Source organism: Nymphaea colorata, chromosome 9 (assembly GCF_008831285.2).
Source record: "Nymphaea colorata isolate Beijing-Zhang1983 chromosome 9, ASM883128v2, whole genome shotgun sequence".
Classification (NCBI taxonomy): Eukaryota; Viridiplantae; Streptophyta; class Magnoliopsida; order Nymphaeales; family Nymphaeaceae; genus Nymphaea; species Nymphaea colorata.
The window spans coordinates 24,010,000-24,029,403 of record NC_045146.1 but is presented as its reverse complement, the minus strand read 5'-3'; the positions used below and the strand labels follow the sequence as shown (position 1 = coordinate 24,029,403).

Sequence of the window (19,404 nt, the reverse complement as noted above, 5' to 3'; positions counted from 1 at the left end):
TATCACAAATGATAGTGTAAAGAAACTGAGGTTCATCTCCATTAGAAAATTCAGAGGCTGATAACCAGATGTCAAATAGCATGATCTCTCAAGAAAGAGGAGTAATTTTAAAAAATTATTAAATGGAAATAAGTCATAGTTCAACAAGACACTACCAGAATCCAGAATTATATATTTCAAATCTACACCATATCCAATGTCTCATATAACAAGAATATAACTTAAGATGAACACAGAAACTCATGGTAACAGGATTTGGTAGACTTGCTAATTACCCACAAAGTGGTTGCAAATTCAGATATGGAAAATAAGCATGCGCAAACAAGGTAAGGCAAAAACGGAAATGGACAGATTATTCTCTGTACATTAGCATCGTCCCAATTTGATGCAGATCAGTCAGAAAAGTCGACTGTTTACAGGGTAGAACTTTGTTCTCCATTCCACAAAATATCCTGCAAAAAGCGCTGAAAGGTTGCATTTGCATTGCCTGTTGAAGAAGCATTGAGGTGTAAAAGCCAATAGCTTTTGACTTCAACAATGAAACTGTTATCAGTGAGTCCAATTTTTGCAGCCTTCGCTGGCACAAAACTTCCGATGTGAGAAAGGAACAAAATAAGTGCAACCTGAAAGGCAAATTAGTACAAAAATTTACCACTTCTAATGCTACCATGAAAACTAAGCATGAATGTAACAAATTAGATTCCACTGTCATTTAATCTAAAAAATTGTGAAAGGAAAATCAATCAGTATCATCAAACAGAACCTAAATAAACTAACATAGATGGATAGATATATAGATATTCCTAAGTCACATGGGTTCGCCAAATATGATGTGATAGTGCTTGAGTCGACTAGGGTGCGGCCCGACACAGCACCTGCTGCTGACTGCACCCTTTCTCTTTTTTTCGTTTTTTACTTCCTTCTCCTATCATTTCCCTCTTCCTTTTTCATTTTCCTCCTTAAAAATAGTGGTTCGTTTACACTCCCTCTCCCACTTCACCTCCATGAGATGGAGATGCTTCCGGAACCGTTTCTCCACCAATTTCCTTTTCAATTGGATCAAGTCAGAAGGTGGATTCAGTTCAAGACCCAAATCCATTGGGTTTGAACCTTCAAAAGATTGATCATTCAAAGGGGTCAGCGGAATTGCTTGTGAGGATCATATAGAACGATGGTATATTGAGTTCTATATGAGTATCGGAAATCTGCTGTAGTTAGTAGAGTTTGGAAGCATCACTTTGAGACAATCTAGAGGGTGCTTTCCTGTGGCAATTCAACAACCTTTATGAGTTTACTGTCTTCCAATTGCACAATTTCCTTCTTTTATGGTTTAACTGATAGTAAAAAAAACGGAAGCTTGGTTGATAAATGTCACCATCCGAAGAGAAGAAAACGCTAATAGGAATGTCGCTGAATAACTTGAACGTGTTCACAAAAACAAAACATGGGCAATTTGCCTCTTGAGTCCTCTGGAAGATTAAGACCTTGACCCAAAAAACTTCGTATCTGGTTTGGGATTCCATCTCTTTCTTTAAGGGAAGGAAATTTAGATGTTTAAGAGGGGAGAGTTTAAGATCTTGTGTCAGCGGAGGTTCACTTTATTTTTGTACGGGAAGTATGTTAAGAAGATACAGTATTCTCCCCTAAGCTTATCGCTAAAACCACAACCCAGTTGGGGACAAAAATGTGAAGCGCTTGAATCTTGTGACCAAAGTCGCAGACGTTTCACCTGTGCAGACAAAAAATTATTGCATTTAAACACACGGTAAAGGATGGGACACTGATGGAAAACGAAAACGAATAACTAAAGCATGGTGGGTAATGATTAACTAATAATGAACACATTTTATTTATGTATACGGTTCAAGTTAGAAGTATGTTAATATCTTTTCAGGCGGCCAGATACGGCTGAGAGTTAAAATCCCACGGATACTAGGAGATGCCAGTTTCATAGAAACTCAATTTTGGTAAAGCTCCTTCAACAAAAAAAAAACAAAAAAAACAAACAAAGCTCTCCACATGCACCTTTCTTGTCCCGAAATACAAAATGGGTAATTTATGGTAAAATATGCTTATAGAGCAAAAACAACACTTACATTACGAGGTTTTTATACATTTACCACCATGAACCACATAGTTGCCCAATAAAGGAGAAGGGAAACACGAAGAAAGCGGGGAGAGAAAGGGGGACGGAGGAGTAAAGGAAGAAGAAAGCAGTGGATGAGACACATGGAAATATATGGAGATTTTTAACTTCCAATATCAATTTAAAACCCAGAACTTGTTGCTACATTGAAACAGAAAAGAAATCAATATAAACATATTTCCTTTCTCTTCATGTTTGTAAAATTTTACCTGCTTTCAGGAGCAGGGCCTTCACCAGCAAATCTTCCACTCTCTGTAGCTGCAGAACTCATGCCAAGAACTTCTTGAATGATCTCCCAATTTCCACTTCTACCCCAGCTTGAGTGCCTGTGTGTCCCCCCATGTGTGTCTAGCGGAAGTTGTCCACCTATCCCTTGCTCAAGCGTTGAAGTATAGGTGTCTGGCCCAACATCCCGACCAGCACTGTTCCGATCACGTATATCACTTTCCTCAAAGCTCCGTTCAGAAACTTTGCACAAAGCCCCACCAATCTCCAGATCATCTTCCACTTTGGTGCGTATGTATTCACCAGGTTCTTCGTTGTCTTTGTTTTCCACTGCAGTTGGAGGCGGCTTCTGAACATCTTGTTGTGCCTTTGCACGGAATCTATTCTTTGAAGGTGGCACACTTGTACAAAATATTTCAGAAAAATTACTCACACAGCCTTGATCAAATACATTCAGGCGGCTCTCTGCTCGATAACGGAAATTTTCATATGTGGTCTGAAATGCATAAAAAACAGCGAACATAAGAAAAGAGGGAGGATGTACTGTCAGCTGCAGTATACTTTAAGAGTTGGAATAATACATCCAATCTACCACAACCCCAACATTTAGTTACATTTTTCGGATGGGAATGAAAAACAAAGAACAATCAAAGAGGCCCATGCTTTGCAGAAGGCTTCCTCATGCAATGAAAAAATAAATTATATAATTCAAAAATCAAGCTCTAGGGTTAGAAATAGCAAGTAGATACAGAGATAGCACGCACATAATTAACAAATAGGCCTATTTAGAAAAGCCAGATTACCAAAAAAAAAAAAAAAACTAGGAACCCAAGTCTTGAAAACCTTGGGTAAGTGTGATCCTGAAGAAAAATTTGACAATATAAGAAATGAATATACAATGATTTCTTTTAATTCAGGAAAGACACCCACCAGTAATATCAGCATTAGTTGGAACTCACAAAGGATAAGCAAACACTTTTTTTTCATCCACGTTGACAATAACTCATTAGGAAGTTATCTTACTAGAACCAATTGACAACATAGCACTCCTCCAATTATTAATGCAGAGTGCCAAGAAGAACCGAAATAGCATAATTCTGAACAGAAGTTGAATGTATATTAAAGACTTGTAAGCTTAAGTCTAAAAGCCTTGATGGATATAAATGAACTGATCTGTATCCCTCAGCTTACAGAGAAAAGCACAAGTCGCACCTGCAAAAGATGTACCTTTTACTACCGCTACAGATGTTTTGAGGGCAATCCCTTCATGGTTTTATTTACCAAGGAAAAAAAGTATTCCATTTTCTTTAACGTAGTTTCACAAAATGTTTGCTTATATGAAAACCTCCCTTTTGTAACTCAACGCTCAAATATGTTTTATAGCTTGAAGTTTGACTCCATGCAAATCTCATCATCCTTTTTTCAGCTTTAAATGAAACAATTTATTACTAATTTTCTGCATACTTTTCCAACCCAAATATTTGTTCAGGACTTAATGAACATGACATATATGTCCGACACAGACAGTGACACCTGCATTTATGCCCAAAGTAGCATAGGAAGCAACATATTACACCGATTGTAGGCAAAAGTCAAATGCATCAAGCCTCTTAGACGAGAAAACAATAGCACAGAATACATTCCCACAACAAATAGAAATATTGCATATAATTAGAAAAGAAACTGTAGGCACAAGATAGAATATAGTACTTCAGAATAAAAAAGCACTGACCTGGTTGGTACTAATAAGATACAAATGGAATACAGTGAGACCACCAACAAACCAAACAGAAATGAAGCAGTAAATCATAAGGATCAGGGATGCTGGAGAATGCCTGAGTGCCCACCAAACTGTGCGATGATCCTCATCCATGAGAAATTTAATGTTCAAAGCTGACATTGTGAACACATAGATGCAAAGCATTGTTGTTGAGGAGACAAACATGAAGAAGTAACGATAATTCCGCTGCAATTGGAGTATAGATAAATAAGAACACGTAGCATCAGTTAAGCAACTGAAGATACAACGATGCAAAGGAACAACCACACAAAATTCCAGTTTACAGATGAAAAATTACAAAACAAGTGCATAAACACAGACAGAGAAGAAGATTTCTGGCCATAAATTGCAAGCAAATAACTTGACTAGAGGCACCTGAAACAGCCTCACCAAATGAACACTATACATTGCTAGAAACGAAAGCAGCTACTGAGGGCAATGACTTGAGCATCCATGATTTGTGGAAAAGGGAAAGAAAACGGAATTAACGACTCATGAATGTAATAATTTTCAGTCCTTTTTTCCTAGAGCAGCATTTATGCTTAATTTCATTGTGCACAATGTCAGCCTAACAAAGTAACTCATGAATGTTAATTTCACTAAGGAGTGCCAGCCCATACGAAAGCTTTAGAAGCCAATCAGTTCATGTGTTCAAAATCAATAAGGGCCAGTTTTATGACTACATGACCAACTTGGTCAACTAGTCAGAGACCAGCCATTCACTGATAAGTTTTTATTTTAGATAAATTGCATTTCCTTCACTCTTTGCCCTTGTAATATGTTCTCCTTGCAGAAGTGCCTTTCTTGTTTAAAAATCTTTATTCAGCATATTATGGGTACACACACACACACACACACACACACACACACACACATATATATATATATACATATATATATATATATGTATGTATGTATGTATTACTTGATTCATAATATAGTCACAAAAAACTTTCTCATGTTTTAAACAGCAAGGTTTTTCTCGAGAATAATATGGCGAGCATGAAAAAAGGAGAAAAAATGTTTCTTTTTGAGAAAGTACAAAAACTAAAATTAAGGAAAATAAAATAAGTGAGAAACTAATAACACATACATCAAAAAATAAGTACATTTGCAACAAATAAAAATTAGAAAATGAAAACAAGCAGTTTTTGTGACTATAATTCATAGTGATATTTTGCATTTTTTACCATTTGTGACACTTTAGTTATTGTGTTTCTATATTTTTTACTGATTAATTTTGGAAGACAAACTATTCACGGTTAATCTTTTGATGAATTGACCATCTCGCATCTAACTTACGATTTTCACTACTTAGAACAAGATACAAGGTAGCAACTAAGGACAGATATATATGGGCATTGTTCATTTATCATTGATGATTTAAAAGATGTGAGACTTCTTCAAATTTCACATATGGGGTTCTATAGTGTACTTTTCTTTCCAATAAAGAATCATAATTTCCCCTCACTGATAGTAAAGATGAATGCAAACACGAGAAAAGGCACGCATATCCACAAAATGAAAGAAAGGAACAACTTGTTTAGACCCAAAGGAAGATTTCAGAAAAATATGCTTCTAGAAAATCATTTGAGATTCCTTTAATACCACATTTTACACAGCATGGCTCTCATAACAAACACATTTTTTGTCAACTAAGTGCAGAACTTTGCTTCCCTATAGAAACAGCAGATCCAAGCAAAATTAAATCATAAAGAGAAACAAAAAAAAAACATATAATAGATGATAAGACGTTCAATATAACCTTCAATGATTACCTTCCCAATGCATTGCCCTACCCAGGGGCAATGATGATCAAAACGTTCAACACAGTTGTTGCAAATCGAGCAATGAGAGCAGCGGGGAGGACGATACAGCATGCATGTATCGCAATACTTGACTTTTACAGTCATTCCATTGTATGAAACTTCTTTAACACGAGGAAATCGTAGCCTTGGTGTTTGTCCAGAACCATCATTTGTAGCTGCTGATTCATATATCTCTTCTTCAGGTGGATGCAAAGCTCTAGGGACAATGCCAGGATCCTGAGCAGAAGTCAAGAGGAGGAGCACCAACACCTTGATTAAGTTTCACCAAGATAAACTTGTCAGTTTTGGCGGAGAATGAGATTGGTGTGTTAGACGAAGGAAACAACACTTAAAAATTGTGAAGGACTTCCAGCATACACTGGATGAAAGTAGAAGAAAAAATCCAACATAACGACCACAAGGAAGAGTAAGATACAATCACCAAAAGAAACAGCTATTTGATAACGTCGCAACTAACTACAAAACAATATCCAAGAAAAAAATAAAGCAGTGCAAGCGTATGGGAGCTAGAAGGGGGAAGAAGTTCATATGGAAAATAAAATCTCTCAATGAACAAATTAAGTAAACAAAGGGAAAAGATACTAACATAGATTGTGAAGAATTAAGTAAACAAAGGGAAGAGATACTAACATAGATTGTGAAGACTATGGTAACCACCAGAATTGCATAGCCTGCATTGTAGGCAGGAAATTTGTGCAGAAGATTTCTTACAACAAATGCACAAAAGAACACCACAGGGACAATGATAAGTGATATAGTGATAAATAGAGACCTAACATCAGGCCCAAATATCAACCTCCCGCCCAAGACAAATATCTGCAACATTGCAAAATGAAAGAAAAAAATTAGTTCCACCAGATACAAGTGAAAAGATAATCTGACTGAAAGAGAACTGCTCCTATGAGCTTGACATAATACAAAGACAACAAGAAACAAGATAAGCTAGGAAACTAAAATCTACATCCAGTGCTAGAATGCACTTTCCTAACTTGTACCTGTATAAAACCATGGATTTAAGGGTTCCAAACACCTCTTGAAATAGTACATCAAACAATTCAAAAGGAAAAAAAAAATGAGAAGTGAGAACAAAAGCCAAAAAATGCTTCCAGAATGACATAAACAAGAGCCGCACAAGCAAAAGACAAAAGAAATAGAGAGAGAGAGTTTACATTGTTTCCCTTCCAACTCTGGTACACAAGGCCCGCCATCAGACTTCTCGGTGTCGCCAGCCCCACTCAAAACCAAGACCACTCCCTCGATCACGGTGCACCGGAACCTCGCGAACATCTGCCCGCTTCCAACCCACGCCAAACCAAACTCCCCCAAAAATCTGCCATAATTCAACTCACCAATCACCGGATCCGTTCAACCCCGACAGAAAACCCTACCACTAAAATCCCCAACCACAAAACTCTACCACCCAGAACCGAACACCAGAACTAGCAAACTATGCCCTAGTTTTCGACTCACCTAGCTTCCAAAATGCCGCTCCCCGTAAACCCCATAGAGAAACCTAGATCGACATTTGTCAAGGGACAGGGAAACTATCCTTGGATTTCCAAGTTACGACAACAATAAGAAAAAAGGAAGAGAACTAGAGGAGGAATAATGGATGGAGTGAGGAAACCCTAGAAATGGTCAGAGTCTCAGAACTTATAAATGGTAAGTGAAGCCCACTGAAGAAGCGTAAGAACAATAACAAATAGTGAGTTCCCTGGAAGGCCGACTTCACACAGTAGCCTCAGTGAAAATTCCCTGGCTATCTGAAGAAAAGGATAAAAAGGACAGTGGATTGGAGGTACCAGGGAGCGAGAAGGAAGAAGGATGCTCCAAGCAAGAGAGGAGCAACCACATAGCAGGCGTCGACTCAGACTCGATTCTGAGACAAGTGTGTCGGAGAAGAAAGCTCCGGACGCCTACAGAAGAGAGAGAGAGAGAGAGGGAGGGAGGGAAAGAGAATGATGCGGAGATCGAGGAAGCGGAAAAGGGAAAAAGTTGAGGATCGAGGGACGAACTCGCGCTGCACTTTTTTTTAAAAAATTGTTTTTTTTCATATAGAAATTCGGTCTAGAAATCTTACTGTTCTAGCGTTTGAGTTAAGCCCATTTACTGACTCACGCGCACACGTTTGAGTCGCTGGATGAGTGTTCCAAAATTTTAAAATTTTCTTTTCAGACAGTTTATCATAAAACAGGGGTCTTTTCAAATTTGAATATCTTGGTCTCATGTAAAGTAAACCACAAGTACGATCAGACGGAGAGGGAGGGAGAGAAAGAATGAGACACCTGATCTGATGACTAAGTGTCTCTGAGATGGATTGTCTTATGACACTCTATTGAGAACACAAAGACGTTGAATCTTACCGTTAAAACTGTTTTCATACATTTCTGTAAACTTTTTTTTCTTTATTTGCATATTTAAATTAACCATGATTAGTTACAGGCATTTACATGCACAAACAAACCTGTATTAGAAATATGAAACACACGGATCTCAAAATTTTCAGACAATATATATATATATATATATCTTAATATTTTGGAATATAAATTAAAAAAAAAAAGTATTTTCTGTCATTTCTCTTGCTCCGCCGATGATGAAGGACAATACATGGTGCACCCTTGAAAAACCCGCCATACTTACCTGGAATTGTCAGAAAAGCACATATTATTTATCATAATTTCAATTACTGACGAACGCTTTTTCTATTTCCATTTTAGTAAAAGGTTTTTGATGGGCTTGAGGATAGGGGTCGATCCGGTTAGGAGTCGGGTTACGATTTGACCCACAGCTTGAAACCTGAGAAACTCTAGCTTAAGTTTGATCCAGTTAAAATAAAAATATATATTTTTAAATATAAAGTAACTTTTTTTAATATAAAATATATATTATTATTAAAATAAAATAATATTAAAAAACATACCAAACCGAATAGAGTCCCATCAAACCAAATCGGACTGACCCAATAATTTATCCACCGATTTTTTCGAGTTTGAATACGAACTCAATCGAACCGGAGGTCCAATCAGATGCTCAACCTTAGTTTTGGCCACAATTCACATCACAGGTGAATCGCTCAAAGTCATTCGCAACTACCGATGCAAGCATGTATTCTGATAGAAATCGTAATGGGATTTTCTTTAAGCTTATCTTTTTAATGGTGATAGCTACACTGCCAAAGACCAAAATTTACGACAATGTATATTTTAATTTTTCGCTAGTTTAAGATACTCGAAGACCCACATTATTATGTTTTTACCATCATCCGCCTCTTATTTATAAATGCATGATATATATATATATATATATCAAAATAACAGATTTAGCTTTATTGACTCATAAAATTTGATTTGTTTACAGAAAATTTGTCACCTTCATAGCTCAAGAATAAGAATTCCTACCTTTGATTGTGTTTGTTTCATCACGGATCTAAGATTCGCCGTGATTTGAGATATGTAGATTTAAGCTCAAACCATGTTTTCTTCTGACCTTAAATATATGATTTTTAACATGTGGTATAGATTCAAAATCCATATTAATGAGATATTTTCGAAGACACTTTTTTATACAGCATTGGATTTAATATCTAAAACTATCAAACTCAACCTTGAACTAGAATCACCATCACTTGGTGATTATTGTTCTATTTGCTTACACCATTTGCAGATAATTACTGCTTTCCTCCATGATATTAATATTATGTATCACAAAGATGCGCTTTTTTCCTTTTCTCGTTTCTTTTGCTTTTTTTTTAGTGCTAATTTTATGCTCTCTGCAAACACTTTACACTTATGATAGGTGATTTGTTAACAATCTCATGTAGGAGGAATATAGATGGAGTAAGGAGAACTCAAGATAAAATTCAACCCGGTTTGGTCAAATTGCGGGTTTCGTAAGCAAGAGTTTTTTAGATCCTGAGCGTCATGTCTAAAGCGAACATTCACTGTTACAGATCCTGTTTGGATCCACTCAGAGCAAAACTTAGACCCATTTGGGAGGTCGTATTGAATCAAGATCACTGAGAACCTCTGCACCAAGTTTTGAACCAGGGTTTGTGTTTGATATTGTGCAATTATATCAAGTGTTTGATTATCGAATTTAGAAAAAATATCCACAATTATACATATTTCCAGGAACAGAGGCATTGTAGAAACGCATGCTCAAACACCAAAAGCAAGGGGAAATGGAAAATTTAAAGAAGAAAACGATTGAATATGATGAGAACCATTGCAAATAATTGTATTAGCGTGCTGTTTAGAGGTGAAAAGCATGGATAAATAGGATCCACAAAGCCAGCATTATACAATCAAAGGGAAGTGATTGTCGATTGATGCAAGGATGAAGCTGAATCCCTTTGGTTTTATACCATTGATCGTTAAAGTGAATGAACAAAAGTCGAAACAAAAATTAACCAGGAAAATAAAACAGGAGGATCAAACAGAAAATCCTGATTGGCAATCTCGTTTGATTACAAGATCATTATTGGCACTCCCCATATGTCTTCTCTACTTACTTCAACCGAACCTGTAAAACTTGGGTTGATCAGTACTTCTCCACCACAGCTTGGCTGCACTCCTCACAGACAATAAAAGAAAAATATAACAAAATTTTGATGGGAGAGTTTCAAGTCAGGGAGCAGGATAAACAGTACAGATGCAAAACAAATTACACCGCCCTGTTTATCAGATTATCAACAGAAATCATGAAAGCATCCCTGAACCTGTGCAGATTTGAATTCGGATTTGCATAGACAATCTGCGGCATGAGCTCTGAGATTATGTATCTTCTCATCTCCTTTCTTTGCTTAGCTGATATGCTTTGAAGGGCAGTTAGCACCTTGACCTTCCCCTGTTTCACTTCTTCTTGGTTTATGTAGACCGAATACAGAGTATGGTCCTCTGGCAAGTGCCATGGGTACTGATAATATGCGGTGAAAGGATCAAATATAACAGGAATGCATCCATACACAAGAGAATCAAAGAATGATTTCCTTGTGGGACTGTCTCCGGGAGGTTGCAGACAGAATTCTGATTCCATGAAGAGCTTGATCACTGTTTTGGGGTTTATACAACTGCCAGATTTACAGTCAAGATATGTACACAAACTCGAGTTGTTGGCGCATTCCTCGATCAGAAAGGAACGAACATTGTCTGTAAGGTTAGGCCTCCCGGCGCCGGCGAAGCTGACGTGAATTCTCCTCTTGGTTCTAGAGAGCTTAGATTGAAACCTGCTGATCTCCTTGTCAGTTTTAGGATGAAAATTTGTGGGGTAAGGGATTCCAACATCATTTGAATGCCACGGTTGCCGCTCTATTATTAGCTTGACTGGGTTTTGCATCTCTTTGAGCTCTAAGAAATTTGAGCCCCACACGCCTCTAGTCCTTCTAAAATCCCAAGAGAGTGTGCCCAATGCCAGGAAATGATCTTTTCCTTCATTTTGAATCCATGATCTCTTGGACTTCAGCCACTCTACTAGTTGCAGGCCAAGTTGGTCCTTTTCTTCCACCGAAGCGTTCTGAAAGTTCTTCTGCAGCACGTTCAGGCCCGCATAGAATGGTATGTAGAACAAAGAGGCCTTATCTTCTTCAAGAACTCGACATGGATGCTTCATGATCCTTGAATGGAAGATTGGTTCGAGGGAGAACTGGTTTGTCTTGTACCAACCTCGACCCAGTTTGGGAACCGGCTGCCCCATGCCTTGGTGAGTTATATACTCACAGAAATTCATCCATGGCAGGATATCAACACATCCCTTCATCAACTGCCTGTTGAATTTTGCAGGCAAATCATACACGAAGATGCCCTTTCCTTCACACATGTGCCCACATGCGTCTCCTTGGCACGTCCTGTTCCGGGCAGGGGATCTCAATCCATGAATCTGCTCCTGTACCATACCAATTGCGTATTGAATACTTTTCTTCATACCTTGATCAGTCTGCGTCTCAGTTCCAAGTGGAGCATAAGAAACATCTTCAACTACATGCACTCTTCCGGCTGGATCGTCACGAGGCTCGGATTGTTGCAGGGAATTGTTTCTGCCACTGAAGTTGTACATGTTGAGAGTTAGAGAAGAAAGGCAGACATGGAAGGAAGGCACTGGTACAAGAGTTGATGACAGCAAGAGGCCGGGAACTACTAGGAAGAAAACGATGGGAATGAAAGCCAGACGTCTAGGGGTGAAAGGACCTCCTTCTCCGGCCATACCTACAGCATCTAGCATCCTTACGTGACCCATGGCTCTCTCTCCCTCCCAGCCAACCTACCCTTTTTACTGTGAGCAGCGTTATTGCGCCATTGATTGTAAATTATGAAAGATGTTTTCCATATATGTGCATACGCACTTATATACATTGCCTCCGTTATAATACATAAAGCAAGGTGTCAAGAAGCGCTAAATAACATATTCATTTTCAAATGCGATGGACGGAAGCCCACCTCTCTTTGGAAAAGCAGGTAAATAAAGAAACTATTTTTAATAGTTGATTCTCATAATCGTTGCATATATTTTCAGTCATTAATATCGTGAGTCCTCGTAAAGTTTAACATAGGTGGTCTTTGTGGAATGTACTCTATAGTGGCTTGGCGCATAGAGCCATGATTTTTGTTTTTGGGTTCAACCGTCTTGTGACCATTAAATACCTCGTTTTTAGTGGAGGCCAACTCCTATCTTTCCAAATGAGACTTTACCGGAGGCCAACTCCTATTTTTCCAAAAAAAAATTAGGGAAGCCAAATTAAAATTGTTGAAAATCTTAATATATACATTAGTTTTCAACAGTAATCCAATTTTGATCTAAATAGACTGTTAAGAGAAAAACAAGAAAAAAATGGTGATGAATATTCTCATCATGTAGTATTAATTCACATTTTTTTTTGTTTATTTTTTCTCAACTGCTCATAAACAAGTTTGATTAGATCAACTACTCTGCTTCAAAAATTTTGGTTAAATGGTTGAGTGACTTTACAACAAATATGTTTTGAATGGTTAGTCTTGGTTAAATTGTTGAGTGACTTTAAATAATCAGTTATCATTCAATATAGGTATATATATAGATGTAGAAACTATAAAGAAGAGGGAGTTGGCTTCAAAGTCCGAGGAATTTGAGATGCCTTGCGTTCCATTTCAATGGTTGCTTTCCCGCTGCCAAGTTAAGTATCAGAAAGGACCAGCAACGAATGGAGATCCTCCAACGAGAAAAGGCATAGGGAACGTCGCCTGAGAACTTTACTTCCGTCTGTCTCCGTTTCTTTGTCCCTCTATGAGGTTGCATGGCCACCGGTCGGTCTTGGACAAGCAACTAAGCAAGAAATTGGGCAACAAGTACAAGTTCCGCCGACTACAAGATGTGGGCCGAACGGCAGCGGCAGTTGGATCAAATATTTACTGTATCCAAGCGGCCGATCCATTAATCCAACGCGCGCCACAACTCGTCCTCTTCACGTATCCATGTGACTCGAGATTTGTTCTCTTTCTCAATTTCCCGCGAACGCGTTGCGTCCTTTGCTCTTCTGTTTGAAACACGCGCCATCTGCAAAATACTCCCTCCCTTTCTCTCTCTCTCTGGGGAGACGATGGAACCGGACGATCTGAAACCGAGCGACGGGTTCTCGAGGACCATCTGCGCCATATGTTTCGAGGAGCTCAGGCCCGTAGTCGAAGATCTCCAGTCCATCTCCCTATGCGGTCACGTCTTCCACGAGCTTTGGTTTGGCGACCATCATCCATTTCGTTCAGTTACCATTCATTCAATATCTCTTTCCTACGAGTTTTTCCCTGTTTTTCTGATCCTTTGGTTTGTTGGCATTCATCGAAGTTTGCAGCAGTGGTTCGAATACTGCCCATCGGGAAAGAAAAACACCTGCCCGTTGTGCAAGCAGCAGTGCTGTCAGAAGAGCGTCCATCGCCTCTACTTCCAGTCGCTTGGCGAACCCACGCAGGCGCCGGAGAAATCTCGCTGTTTTGATGCGTCCCCAGATGATGTTATTGTACGATTCGACCCGAAAATTTTGACGCCATCATCGTGAAGTTTCAGGCAATTGTGACTTGTCTTCGTATCTTTTGGTCCTTCATCTCAGGCACTGCGAGGGGAATTGAAGAAATTGGGGGGACAGCTCGCTGAGGTGAATCAGGCATTTGGGCAGCAGAAGCAGCGTTTGAAGGAGTTGATGATAGAGGTATTCTTATATTTTTTGCGATTTATTCGACGCCAAAGTTGCATCGAACGGGATATTACAATGTGGGTACATAGGATAGTTTACATTTGAGTTTTTCAATCCATTTCATTCTTCATGGCGCCTGTGGTGATGCATTGATATGAATGCGATAGAATTTGAAAACCGTTGATTTTGTCGCAGCTATCCGTGGCTAAAGACAGAGGTGCAAGGGAAGAGGCTCTGAAGGTGGAAGCTGCAAAGGAGAAAACATCTCTTCAGCAGCTTCTCAAGAGAAAGACAGACGTGAGACTCCTCTATATTGCTTGACTGCTTCATAATTATAAAGCAAAAAAAATGCTACAATGGGGAACTGAATGTAACAATTTTCATTTTTACGCAACAGGAGCTGGCGCAGTCGAGTGTGGAGTGCTCCAAAGCACAGGAGAGGAGTTTAGCTCTAGCAAAGGAGCTTGCTGCACATAAATTGTAAGATGACTTGTTAGACATTCAACGGCTCAGAGGCCATAAAATGTTTGTTTGATCGATTTACAACTTTACCTGATTGCGTTTCTCTTTTCCATTTAATAAATCCAGGATGTTGAATTTGGATCTTGACGAGCAAGAGATAACTAGACTGACATCTATTGGTCATGGGACGAATAGCGAAGACGTCATAATTACCTTGAGAAGGTCTCTAATACTTCGCAACAAGTAAGCATTTTTCTATTTCGTCTAATGAGGGGAAAACGAGATTGCGTACGATCATCCATTATTTGTAGCACGAGTGTTCTGTTTGACATTTGGTGCACCTTGTTTGTCATCTGATGCTGATGCTTGAAGAAAAGATTTTTGCATAATTTACCTTGGCGTGAAACTTAGCATATAGATCAAAGCCTCATTAACGTGTGGTGTAAATTGGCAGGCACTGGCTAAAATCCCCGTCTTTAGTTTCATTACTCAAAAGACTCGGAATTCTGTGCTTGTATTGCTTTCCATTTCCCTGAAATGTGATGACCACGTTTCGAGACTCAGAGGTGCACTTCTGACTTTTTATCCAGGAAAGTAGTTGTCACTAATCGCTGTCAACATTGATCGGGACTTGACATGAAATCAGGAAGGGAAGTTCAAATGAAAAGCTAAAATTACAGAATTTCAATTGTTCGGGACAAGCATTCTGGATTACTTCGAATTTGTTGATAGTAGTGCATAGTAGCCTTTCTTTGAAGTTTTTTCATATGAATGCTCCTTGGATTTAACTGCTTCATTTCAATGGGTTTCCTTTGTCCGTGGCCAGAAGAAAAAGAGCCTGCTTAAGTTGTGACAATCTGATACTATGCTAAATATGTATGGTTCATATGTTGGGCTTCTCCTCCTGTCAAAATGAGTGCGTGAAACAATATACTTTTCGCTGACCCTTAGTCCTACGGATGTCCACATTCAGGTTTCTGCTGAGCGACTTGGTTGGCTTCCAGAACTAGTTTCTTGTTGAAAGGAAAGGGAACAGTTTCTTGTCTTTTTGTTCCCTGCTGCTGTTTCTTGTTAGCATGCCATTTTTTTGAATGTTAAACTTTCGACTTTACCTTTATCTCCTCCTGCTTCATTCATGCCAGATCCCAATATCTAGCGTTGAATGAGCACCGTCTACCATATTTGACTTGTTGAGTTACCTAGTTTATCTCCTGTCAATCCTAGTGAGAACTTTGTGGATATGTTTCTTGGGGTGCAGTTCAGGCAATTCTCAACTATATCATCTCAGAATATACATTTCTCTCTCTCTTTCTCTCCTTCATGTATGAACATAAACTCCTCCTATTACTTGACATGGTTGGTTAGAGCAATCGGGTTGCAATCTTACTGATGTTTGTTGAACTTGATATGGTTAATCTGGTAAAATATAGCATTACCAGATTATTTTGCCGGTTTCTAGAACGTATATAAATTGCTTCATCTGCAGTTTAGCGATTTTATGATTTTATCATGTTATTCTATCTCTAAAAAATGGAGGCAAATCTGGACAAAAGTACAAGATACATCATACTTAGCACTTGTCATGAATTTATTTCTGTTTCTGCTTCTGCTTTTATGACCATTTTCACATTATCAAGATACCAATTGTAAGATTGGCTTTCATTAGGCCCTTTTGTTTAAAATTGCCTGGGCTTTTCACTGTTATGAGCAACTTTATACATGATTACTCATCACTGGTCTGTCATTCTACACGAGTCAGTGCATCTAACTTCATATTTCACGTGGATTTCAAAGGAGTTATAAAGAATTGTTGGCTCAATGCAACCTTTTGGGAAGAGAAGGGCAAAGTTCACAAAAGAAACTTGAAAAGGCCGTGAAAAAGATAGAAAAATTGAAAGTAAAATCCTCTTTTGATCACTTAATGTTTTATTCTTTTATCATGCCCTTCCTGTATTAATGGAGTTTTTTGCAACTTATCAGGAAAGAGTGAAAGAACTGGAAAGGACCATTGAGGATGAGGGAAATGATTCCTTGAGGAATTTAAAGTTGAATTCATCTAAAAGATTTCGTGCAGAAGGCTTTGATGAATATGGTGTCAAACTTTGCTTTAGTGACTCAAATAACTGCAATTTAAAAGCAAAAGAAAAATCTGGTGATGTTGGTCAACAACTGCTATCCACTTCCTCTTTGCCAAGTGCTAGCTCAGACACAGGTTTCTTATTGCCAAGTCCATCATTTAATGTAAATGAAAATGGTTTTCTTCCCAAGTATCAAAACAGCTCCAGTCCTAAAGCTTCAAAAAGGGAGATGGTCCATATCGAAGTGGAAGAACCTGCTCTACAGACTGAGATGGCTACTGTTGATTATTCTATCATTGGGCTTGGAAAGTCAAAAACAGAACTGAAAAGCTGCATGGCATTCCAGTGCTCCAAGAAGCCTGAAGATTCGAATCAGTTGTCAGCAGTTGAAACTAATGCTGACATGGATTTGTCAGGACGGACTGACACGAGAAAGTCTGTGCCTGTTGAATTAATGGATCTGGCTTGTACAAATGATACAAATAGTAGGTCAAATAATCAGAATGATGCAAGTTTGCTAATTACTTTGGATGATGAAAGTTTTATCCCGATTGTGAAGGAAAAGGCAACATCTCATACTAATTCTGTTACACACACAGGTAAATTGTTTCTAATAAAACTTGCAGCACCCTGCAATAATAAAATTTCACATTAAATTGAGGTATCTTGTTGCCTAATTTCTGCTAGCACTTGCTATTCCTTTGGCTTGCAAGTCATTAACGTCTTCTTGGTGTTCATAATCTCTATTACTCTTTAATCTACAGTTGATCAATGCTTTCCTAGTGGACTTTTCGGATCTAACATAGCAAGCAGACCAACAGGAAAATGGTGCAGGCAGGGCCAAATGGCTCCAAAAGATCCTCCTGCTGTAGGACAGTTGATTGCTGTTGGTGCGGATGGAAGAGGGGGTAGAATCAAGGTGTTGAGAAGCCAAAACCAGTCATTTGTGAGTCCAAACATTTTTGTTCCTTCATTACTATTATTAGTTATCATGTTACTTTTTACTGAATTAAGTTATGTCTCAATTTTTTTATGATTGTTATACAGTCATACCGCTGACAAAGTTACTCATTTTATCTCCCATTCTATGTCACAATGTACCATACTTGTCAAAACTAATAACCCATGTTATATATCTGTATCCATGTTTTATTAGCTTTTTCTCGTGAATTTGCAGGCACGGAAGCAGAATCTTTTTGGAATGAGACATTCTAAAAAGTGGGCAGAAGTAACAAAGCAAAACGGGCAGGCTCAAGGATGCCTGCAAATCGAGCATTTTTTTGAGAAGACAGGGAGCTGAGTTTCTCCAGATATTTTTAGGTATTCTTTTGTCCCTGGTCTTGACAATACCTTTTGCTTCAAACTTCAAGATGCAGGGCACTATCTTGAGCAGATTTTTAGAATTTGGTTGGTTATCATTCTGATGCTTTACCCGTCACCAACCATCCTGTTCTGTAAACTGACAACAAACATTCTGAAATCAGATGGCTTGGTCCGTGCAATTTTATTGTTCTTATTTGTCTATATGATGACACCTGGTCTCTGGTGTTGCTTCTCTGTAGCGATCATCGTTCATGACTTTTTAGACCTTCAAAATGCTTGTGATGTCTGAATTTATGCTTTACTCTTTGGGTCATGCGTCTTGTTTTCTTGTCAATTACTCTTTCTTTCTAGTCATTCTGGTCATATAATTATGTGTCGAGGATTCGTGAACGTGCTGCTAATAATGTCTCCAAGAATCATTTGCCCTAACACACGAACTGTTGCTCATATACTCGGATGCATGCAGGTGACTAAACTTTTGTACTTGGAAGAAAGATGTACACAAGGAAGAGGGCAGAATGCAGCATTTATTTTTCATGGTCTTGAGGACTAGTTGTTAGACTAGCATTCAGAAACATGCTTGTCAGCACAGTTTCTGCTTTTGCTGGAGGGAGGTTTTTCTCAGCCTTCCCTATTTTTGTCTTTAATCCTTCTATGGAATACTATTGTTTCAGCTGTCTTGCATGTAATTATGTCTATAGTTTGTTTTGCTAGCTTGTGCAATTCCTGAAGATGCTTTTGTTTTGCTCTGATATGTATATCCCACAACTTGAGCATAGCTATTCAAATTTTCTAATGCTGCCGAGATTAATTGGAGATCATACCATCTTCCAAGTTAACAATCAAAAACTCATTCAGGCTGATTGTTGAAAAATGATCCATTTCCTTTCAACCCCAAAAGAAAGGCTTATTATTTACTTTATCAAGTTAAAGTGCTCTTCACGGCCATGAGAAAGATCCAAGCTTAAGGTACAGTAGGAAACATAAACTTTGCATTTGGAAGCTGCGTGCAGTTAAGTCTGTTAATTTTTTGAAATAAATAAACTAGTGAAGTTATCACCCATCACCCTATCTGCTCCTTCTCTTAGCTGTAATGTGTACATGTTACTGTCATTTCTCACTTGCAATCCACCACCCAGCAAGAGGCCACAAGATTTCCTTCTGTTTTCCCTTCTATATAGCCCGGAAACTGTAACAATAAGGTGGTAACACTTTCTTCCGGCACATATCAACTTATAACGGCTTTTAACAAATTATTGTAGTTTAGAAAGATTAACGGATTCCACATATCTCGTTTCAAGGGTAAGGTCAAAAGCCATTGATAGTTAAGGTTAAACAATTTTGCAAGTTAAGAGTCGGGGATCTGTCTGTTGATTTGTTTGTTTATTTTTAGCCTTACGTTT

At 38.4% G+C, this 19,404-nt stretch overlaps 3 protein-coding genes across 3 annotated transcripts; 1 reads left to right on the top strand and 2 right to left on the bottom strand.

Moving 5' to 3' along the window:
* Positions 1–1,560: 1,560 nt before the first annotated feature.
* Positions 1,561–8,008, bottom strand: LOC116260796 (protein S-acyltransferase 8-like). The gene is given in 8 exon segments (XM_031639291.2): positions 1,561–1,729; positions 2,356–2,867; positions 4,104–4,337; positions 5,930–6,229; positions 6,611–6,796; positions 7,150–7,177; positions 7,179–7,310; positions 7,451–8,008. Coding segments are annotated over 8 exon segments (1,431 nt in total). The 5' UTR covers positions 7,486–8,008; the 3' UTR covers positions 1,561–1,725.
* A 2,389-nt stretch (positions 8,009–10,397) lies between these two features.
* LOC116261201 (probable xyloglucan galactosyltransferase GT20) lies at positions 10,398–12,255 on the bottom strand. Its single transcript, XM_031639839.2, has one exon. It carries the CDS (start codon positions 12,212–12,214, stop codon positions 10,646–10,648), a length of 1,569 nt encoding a protein of 522 aa, XP_031495699.1. The 5' UTR covers positions 12,215–12,255; the 3' UTR covers positions 10,398–10,645.
* A 1,146-nt stretch (positions 12,256–13,401) lies between these two features.
* LOC116260711 (uncharacterized) lies at positions 13,402–18,717 on the top strand. Its single transcript, XM_031639148.2, has 11 exons — positions 13,402–13,684; positions 13,793–13,964; positions 14,055–14,153; positions 14,334–14,435; positions 14,536–14,618; positions 14,727–14,843; positions 16,395–16,497; positions 16,581–17,277; positions 17,443–17,624; positions 17,856–17,998; positions 18,468–18,717. The coding sequence occupies exons 1-10, from the start codon at positions 13,551–13,553 to the stop codon at positions 17,976–17,978; spliced, it is 1,812 nt and encodes a 603-aa protein (XP_031495008.1). The 5' UTR covers positions 13,402–13,550; the 3' UTR covers positions 17,979–17,998; positions 18,468–18,717.
* The last annotated feature ends 687 nt before the right edge of the window (positions 18,718–19,404 follow it).